Below are 8546 nucleotides of genomic sequence, written 5' to 3'. Positions count from 1 at the left end.
GAAAGGGCTGAAAGGGAGGAAAATGAAAGAAAATATGCTAAGGAGATTGAAATGTTTGAGTAAAGGTCAAATGAATCGAAATGTGGCACGATAACACCAAATGTATAAAATTCACAAAGACATTAATACTACTGTGATTACAACTTATATCTCCTTTATAATCATCTCCTTTATAATCTTTGGATTTAAATCCCCCAACCTTAACGCTTTATACTTAATTTCTCCAGCGTCTGATGAATTTTTCGGGAAAAATCAAAGTGATCGTATTTGAATTCTGAAGACTTTTACATACACTCAAATTTATTAATGAACACTAATATGGACTCAGAATTCCAATAACAAAACTTCTATATATGGTCGTCTGAAGATATTCCCATCAACAAAATTACTATTCATCCAAAAATTTCAAATTAGTCCAAAATTTCAGGTTATTACATCCCCATAATATTTATGGCCAGCAAACATTTTAAACCGAAATAAATACATAATAATTCATTTAACGCGTAACAAGATAGTTTTTAAATACTATTTTTGAATACTTCCACAACTCAAACGCTATCTAGGTGAACCCAGATAAAATATCTAATATATTTTTTACGCGGATAAAATATCCATTCGGTCCCCAAAATTGCAAAACTAAGTCAATTTACCGATGTTGATAAATTGATCGATAATTTTAAATTAGTAAAAGTAATTAAATATTTTCACAATAACAACAAAGGTCGATGCATAACTAATAATTAGCACGTTGAGCCATTTAATAACACACACACTCATCGAACATGAATAACATATCCACAATTTTATTCCTTCCATAACTGAAAATTATATAAAAGTATTCAAATAATAGAAATAATAATTCTAAAAATTCGAAATATTACAATTAGTCTGGTCAAAATCTGACGTGACAGTTGTTTTGTGTAAGTTAACGTTCTTTCGTGTAAAGTTAACACTATTTAACATACTGAATTTTTTTATTTGTATAATGATTTGGATGAAATGTGTAAGGTGTTCAGTAACCTAACTAAAATTTTTACGAGCCCGACCCAACTAAAAGTTAATACCTAGTTTAGTGACGAATATGCCGAAAAAATGAAAAAAGTAATTATTTTTTAAAAATTGATTATATAACATTCTGAAAAAATAGACCAATTTTACTCCGTTGTTCTACAACGTCACTTGAGTATATCAATTTGAATAAGATAACTCACCGGTAGTTTTGTATTTCATACATGAAATACTCCACCGATAATTGAGTATCATATATATTTTTTTATATATTTTAGTGATAGTTGAATATTTTATCCATTAATTTTTCAAAAAAATGATCACTTTTATTAATTTTATATTAAAAAAATAGTTTAAAATTGTCATTCACCCGATTATGCCACTTAACCCCGTAGGATAATATAGCCTATTACCCGGAAAAATTAATTGGAAAAGAACCCGGAGAAAAGTCTTTAAAAACCTTATTATTAATTATATCACCAAAACAAATAAAAAGCGAAAAATTAGGTTTTGTTTTTCATGTTATCAAACACTCATAAATCTATCTATCTGAGTTTGGGTGTTTGAATATCGTTGTCTGGATTTCAAAGCTTTTCAAGATTCGTATTCGACACAAGCTATGTACGGCATGAGAGGGTATGTTCCTTTATTATCTCATCCCCTTTATATATCTCTCTCTTTGATTTTCTCTATATTCATGTCGATTTTCTTGATTTTTGATGCCTAATTTTTGTAATAATTTAATTGGGATTTGTTTGCATTACTTTATGTTCACTTCTTATAAAGATCTCATCTTATTGGTTGTGCTTTGTTGTGTGCAACTTTAATTCATAGTAATCAAGAATTGATATAATTGTTTAGGTCAATGGAAAAAGACATAAGATAATTGTTCGTATTTTAGTTTTGTTTATTGGGTTGTTAAAGATTTGTTTTTGAATTGATTAAGTCGAGTGTATGGGTCTGCAATCGAGTTCTGCTATGTTTGTTCGTGTTTTTGGTTCTTGATATGTGGTGGTCTTGGTTATAGATTTCCTTAGTTTGTTTCCATTTATTTTATCTTTTTTAATTGGGTCTGTTTTCTTGTCAATATTTTTATTTGTTAAGTAGGGTGAAAACGAATATTTTATGTTTATAAGGGTTAGTTGAAAGATAGATATATTTACTTGAGAAATAATTGAATTGAATGACTAAGATTAAAGAAAGCTAGATTATAGGAGAAAATGAAATGGGCTGGGTTTGGTTTATTAACAAGGTTGAGTGGGGGATTTGTTTCTCTGTTTTTGGGTATGAATAATTGAAGGGCAATGTTTGGGAGCGGGGGGGTTTCGGACGGGTACGGGATCGGCTCAAAGAGACCAAGAATGATGGAATCAAATCCCTACTTCGCAGTTGGCAGCGGTTCAAGAGGTTTCCAGCCTTACGGTGACTATGGCGGCGGATTTCATCTCTCTATGTTTCCTGTTGTTCGCCTGAGGGGTATTCCCTTCGACTGCACTGATATTGACGTCTTCAAGTTCTTTGACGGGCTTGATGTTGTGGATGTGTTGCTGGTGAACAAGAATGGACGGTTCTCTGGTGAGGCATTTGTTGTGTTTGCTGGACCGATGCAGGCTGACCTTGCTCTACAAAGAGATCGGCAGAACATGGGTCGAAGATATGTTGAAGTTTTCAGGTGCAAAAAGCAGGAGTATTACAATGCTGTGGCCTCTGAAGTGAACAATGATGGGACCCATGATAATGACTTCCGTAGGAGTCCTCCACCCCGATCCAAGAGGTCACAAGACAAGGACCAAATGGAATATACTGAGATATTGAAGTTGCGTGGCCTCCCATTCTCTACCAAGAAGTCTAGTATTGCCCAATTCTTTAAAGATTATAAGCTGGTAGAAGGTAAAATACATATCGCATGTCGTGCAGATGGAAAGGCTACTGGAGAAGCATTTGTAGAATTCATCTCTGCCGAGGAAGCTAAAAATGCCATGGCCAAAGACAAGAAGACAATTGGCTCACGATACATAGAGCTGTTTCCTTCAACACCAGATGAAGTCAGACGAGCTGCGTCCAGGTCAAGGCAGTAACGAGGCATATTAACTGTGCATTTGGTGCTAAATTTGTGGTATAAATTTCTGGACGAGTCATCAAATGTCTCTCTCGGTTTCCTGGTGCCGTCTGCAAGAACTCTCCCGTCAGTTTATTTAGATCAGAGTTTGGGGAAAGATATTTGTAATCTCTCTTTTCTGGATTTGTACTTTATATAGTTTATCTGAAAATTGTCTGGTGAATTCATTCTTAAGTATTGTGTTTTGGTTGGTCATTATTGGTGACTCGCTGCTGATGGCACTCTTACCGAGTGGGAGTTTAAACTTTTTCTGCAACATACTATGATTGAATTTGGATGCCTCACACCATTGTCCTCTTCCAATGATTTGTGATTGGTTTTCTAAACCTAAAAGTGTGTTTTACTTGTCAGACAAGTAGGATTACACTGCAAAACAAAAAAAAATTGAAAATTTGACTCCAAATTTTAACAGTTTAAAATTATACCTCAGGTCTGTTATTATAATTCTTTGTTGTGGTACTGTCAGTATTTCATGTATATGTTTTTTACAAGTTATTTCCTATTATTGTAGTATGATATATGTTTCTTAACCTTAAATGAAGTTGGGTATATAGAATAACTCTTTGGCTGAATGCACATCTATATTTTGTGCGTATGTTTGGCACTTACAGGAGTTCTTAATGTAGATGAACTTGCCCAGTCGAAAGTCGAAGTAGCATCATTAGAATTGATTTGATTGACTGTTGGCCGAAATGCACATAAAATTGCCTGAAACTTGAAAAATGAAATTACTTGTGTACATGAACTACGAATTTCCTTCTCTGGCAATTAAAATGGCATTATAAAAGAGTTCATGTCGACGGGACTGTGGCCTAGTCGCAAGAGATTGTAAGGGGTAAGGGGCGTGTTTAGGGGCCGCGTTGGTGTCGGGTTTATAGAAGGCGAGTTCTTCGTAGTGGCTACTTTGATAATGACCTTTAAGGTTGGGGTTTTACAAATTTGTTGGATGTTGGATGACCATTTTAGATGTTAATGTCATGAAACGCTAATTTGCGGGGCAATCTACCATATGATATATCGTGTCCCAGCTAAAATTGAGAATTTATATATTTATGGATCGTTTTGTCATATGTTGGCGAGATTATCATCTCCAGGATCAGGCTATACGTGTCTATCTTGGGTTTTTTTTAGCCTCACAAGCCAGTATTTCACGAGATTGCTAATTTCAGTTTTATTTTAAGTAAATTGATTGATTGAATCTTTATGTGAAACGAGGTTCCAGCGTGTGCAACCTTAAGAAATTTAGGGCCCGTATGTTAAAAAAAAATGTAAGACTTAGAGTAAATCTTCCTAACTTATAAATCATTTTAATTGTTTGGATAATTATATGTATAAATTAGTTATGAGTTAATAATATATTTGGTAGATCATAATTTATAAGTCATAATTTTTTTTTGAAATAAAATTAAAAAATATAAATTAAAAATTATATGATTAATAATTTTAATATGTGAATGTAAAATAAGAAAAAAGGAAAAATTTGAAACAAAGATAATGAACTCGGGATAAGATTATATAATATATATAAAGAGAGAGAGTAAGGTCATGAAGAGAATTCTCTTAAAAATTAAATGAGGAAATGTTAGATTTAAACAAGATTTTAAATTTATTTTAACTTATTTTAAACATAATTATTTTTTAAAAATAATTATTTATCAACAATATACAATTCATTGCATAATTTTTAAAATCAATATTGGAATCACAGTTGTTAGATTCAAAAAACGGATTCTTAAACAATATGACAATCAAAAATAGATTCAAATTTTTTTTTCATGATTTTTTTTAAAAAAAATTCAAATAAATTATTATCTATAATTAATTTTATAGAAACATTATGAAAATACAAAAACATTAAGAATTTTCTCCGAAGATCGTTCTATGTGCATATTTGGATGCACACGGTTTAGATTTACATGTACATGGGATTGAATAATTATCTATTATCTATTATCTATTATATATATAATAGAGCAAATAGGGGTTAGTTGAGACAATTTATTCAATTAAAATTACTCAATTACCCCTCATAAATACATATTAATAAATATCAAATTTAATATCATATATTAATTATGTTTAACTCATTAATTATTAGTAATTATATGTATAATACTACTTCATTATTGACTATTAACAATTTAAATTATTAATGACTTCACAATACATACTTATTTCAAATTAATTATGGTAAACTCATTTAAACACATTTAACATTTAAATAGAGTATATGTTTATATGTACACGTACTTATACATGTATTAAAAAGAATAAAAATGTACTCATAATTAGAGAAATAGACCAAAATGTCATTTTGGGGTGAAAATGGTTCAAAATGTCACTTCTATAAATTAAGTGCCGAAATGTCAACTCTGTAAAATAACCCAAAATACTACACGATGTACCTAATACTACACGATGTAGCGTTTTGTCCTTTTTTATTTTTAAATCCCATAATGTTACTTCAAGTAACGTGTACAATCCTTTTTTTGTTATTATGAGTTTCATTTAGTGTACTGGAGGCCCGAAAATAACACTTAATGTTCTGCTTTTTTATATTTTTTAATTTAATATTTTTAAAATATAAGAGTATACCATAATTTAACAATTTTTAACATTTTAGGGTTCACAAATCCCGTTTTGAGTTAAGAAATATATATTTTTTAAAAAATAATAAATGTTACATCGATTTAGGATTTTGGGTTGAGGTCTAGAGCCTAAACCCTAATTTAATATAGGGTTTACAAAACTTTAAATTTTAATGGTATAGTTTAATTTAATAATTTGTAACATTTTATGGTTCACCAATCCCATTTTGAGTTTTAGATTTTTTTATTATTTCGGGTTTAATTATTTTTTATTTGGGTTTAATTTTTTTTTTTTTTTTTAAATGTGTAAAAATGCTAGATGAAGTCAAAGTCCGAAAAGCCCGGCCCGGTCAAAACTCGGACTTTTTAAGGCTCGGTCAAAACGCGGCCTGGTGGGCCTTTTGTGCATCTCTACCCCGAGACCACTATACCGATCAAACTAAATCAATCTAATTACATATAATTTTATCCAGAGCTCATTATCCTCATTTTTAATTTTTCTTTTTTTTATTTTATATTCATGTATTAAAATTAATAATTTATGTAATTTGTAATTTGTAATTTGTAATTTTATTTATTTTTTTAAAAATATAACTTATAAGTTATGATCACCAACGCGTACAATTATCCAAACAACTAAAGAACTTATAAGTTATTATGTTCATATCACTTAGGGCCTATTTGGCGGAACAAAATAAGCAACTTATTTGCTTATAAGTCCGTAAGCAATTATCGATGAGTGTTTGTTGACCCAACTTATAAGTCGAATTTATAACTTATAAGCTGATAAGTTGAATGTTAACAACGGCGTACTTTTTCTCAACTTATTTTGATTTTTTTGTTTTTTATTAACTTTTTTTATAAAATTTATGTTTTTATGTGTCTTTCTAATTTAAAATTTACGAATTAAGATAATTGTATTTAAAATTTATTTATTTTGGCTCAGTTAAGTAAAAAAAATTCTGACATTGAACCAAACACTTATTTAACTTATAAGTATTCATTCACTTATCACTTATAAGTCCTTTATTCATTTTAAATCATAAATTATTTATTTTAAAATTTCCCAAACATGCACTTATATTACAATTTTTAACTTTAAGTTATAAGTTACATATTTAAAAAAATCTCAAACATGTCCATTGTCTTTACTTTCTATACACGACCATAAATGTAATAATATAATCATTTCATTTTATTACCCAAACAGTACCTATAAATTCAAATGATCTCTCAACCCGAATAAGTTGCTTGAATCGGTTGTGTTTGCTGACTTGCAAAATCTTTCTACTTATGTTTTTCGAGATATATTACAATACTTCAAACACAGAATCATTTGTGGGTGTTCCACAAATTTAATGAGAATTTTTCATCTCCGTCTTAAATATGGTCTTTTTTCTTCTTATTATCTTCGGAGAATGCCTTCAGCTACCCTTGCAATCAAATTAAATAATTTTGAGTTTTTTCGAATAGATAATTAACTTTATGTCCTAAAATGCAAAAGTTTTCAAATATTAAATCCCCAGACGATGCAAGGAAAAAGTGAGCGTTACAATGAAACTTCAGATGCGCTATTAAACTTGGCAAATTGCCTGTTACTAGTATGTTGAAATATATATAAACAATAAACAATACATGTCAGTGTTATGTTTTTGCTCTATCCAGTAAATTCGTAAACAACACACCCGTAAAAGAAGGGAAATATCAGATTTGTACCCTATACGTAAATTTAAGTAAAAAGTGCTCCCAAAATATCCCCTTTCCCCTAGTTCTTGAAGATAAATAAGTATGGATGCTTCTAAGTTCTCATCAACTCAGTTTAGGGTGGTAATTATGATGGGATGATGGTTTAGGTAACAAACTAAATAAAAGAATAAGAAAGCCGACTCAAAGAAAATCAGTTCAGTCTAAATTTTGCATAATCTCGTAACACATATATCAGGAGCTTCGTCGATCATTTTCAGCAGATCGCAGCAACTCATTGGCCATAGAAGAAAATGATCTGGCATTGTCCTGCATCTCTGTTGTTTTAATGTTTATTCCCTGTAAAACGTTATCCAACAACCTAAGTACTCTAAGAGAAGGAATCATAGATGTCCACAAAGGGCAAAACAGAAAAAATAATCACTCCACCCAATTTCATTTGATTATTTACATTCATACTAACCATAATATGCTTCTGCAGAGGCTTGAAACTTCTACGACCTGTTATTAAGAATGAGGTCTAAACACTAGGGCAAAGGTCTTTGGCTACTGATATCTTCCTCTTCAGTCAGATGGGGAGTTCTATTTTCACAAATAGACAACCCGACGTGTGTAACTATCTACTGGAGATATGATCATTTTAGCACATGCAACATATACAGGTGGAAGGATGAGTACTGATGGGGCTTGGTCTGCTATTTTTCATTTAAAATCACTTTTGTCCATGCAGCGTAACAGTAGATACTAATATATGTGTTAGGGAAAGGACTAAAACACCAAAAAAAGAAAACCGGGTTCATATCTATATATACTGATATAAACAAGTGAAATCAATGTACTTGATCATAACTCTGAGAGTACCTAAGCCAGTAGGTATTCAAAACATCACTATTAATCATTTTGTTAGATATATTTGATAATGTCATGTGTAATATGATTTGTATTTAGTTTTCAGATCTTACCTTACAGGACAAATCAATACTTAACTGGAAATCAACACTTATACTGAAGACAAAACTTAAGATATCAGAATTTAAGGTTCTGAAGATATTTATTAGGAGATAATATCAGGACTTAAGATGACTTTCAGATAAGGCAGGCGGCTGATTGAAAGGAAAGAAGATCGA

At 30.6% G+C, this 8546-nt stretch overlaps 2 protein-coding genes across 8 annotated transcripts in view; one reads left to right on the top strand and one right to left on the bottom strand.

Annotated features, from left to right (window-relative positions):
* Positions 1-1478: 1478 nt before the first annotated feature.
* On the top strand, positions 1479-3322 carry LOC141712821 (uncharacterized). 2 transcript variants are annotated; one of them, XM_074515902.1, is made up of 2 exons: positions 1479-1644; positions 2309-3322. In XM_074515902.1, the coding sequence occupies exons 1-2, from the start codon at positions 1628-1630 to the stop codon at positions 3084-3086; spliced, it is 795 nt and encodes a 264-aa protein (XP_074372003.1). In that variant the 5' UTR covers positions 1479-1627; the 3' UTR covers positions 3087-3322. The 2 variants fall into 2 exon arrangements, with proteins under 2 accessions (XP_074372003.1, XP_074372004.1); XM_074515903.1 differs by having other exon boundaries at positions 1487-1644; positions 2398-3322.
* A 3565-nt stretch (positions 3323-6887) lies between these two features.
* Positions 6888-8546, bottom strand: part of LOC141712819 (uncharacterized) — a 32580-nt gene continuing 30921 nt past the window's right edge. For 4 of the 6 annotated variants that reach the window (XM_074515895.1, XM_074515896.1, XM_074515897.1 and 1 more), the window contains one exon: positions 7265-7758. In XM_074515895.1, coding sequence (XP_074371996.1) covers positions 7654-7758 — 105 coding nt within the window. In that variant the 3' untranslated portion in view covers positions 7265-7653. Of the gene's footprint in view, positions 7149-7264; positions 7759-8546 lie in introns of those variants that run through there. The other 2 variants (XM_074515898.1, XM_074515899.1) reach the window with 1 other exon arrangement.

Source organism: Apium graveolens, chromosome 3 (genome assembly GCF_009905375.1).
Source record: "Apium graveolens cultivar Ventura chromosome 3, ASM990537v1, whole genome shotgun sequence".
In the NCBI taxonomy this organism is placed as follows: domain Eukaryota; kingdom Viridiplantae; phylum Streptophyta; class Magnoliopsida; order Apiales; family Apiaceae; genus Apium; species Apium graveolens.
This window is presented reverse-complemented; position numbering and strand designations above follow the sequence as displayed.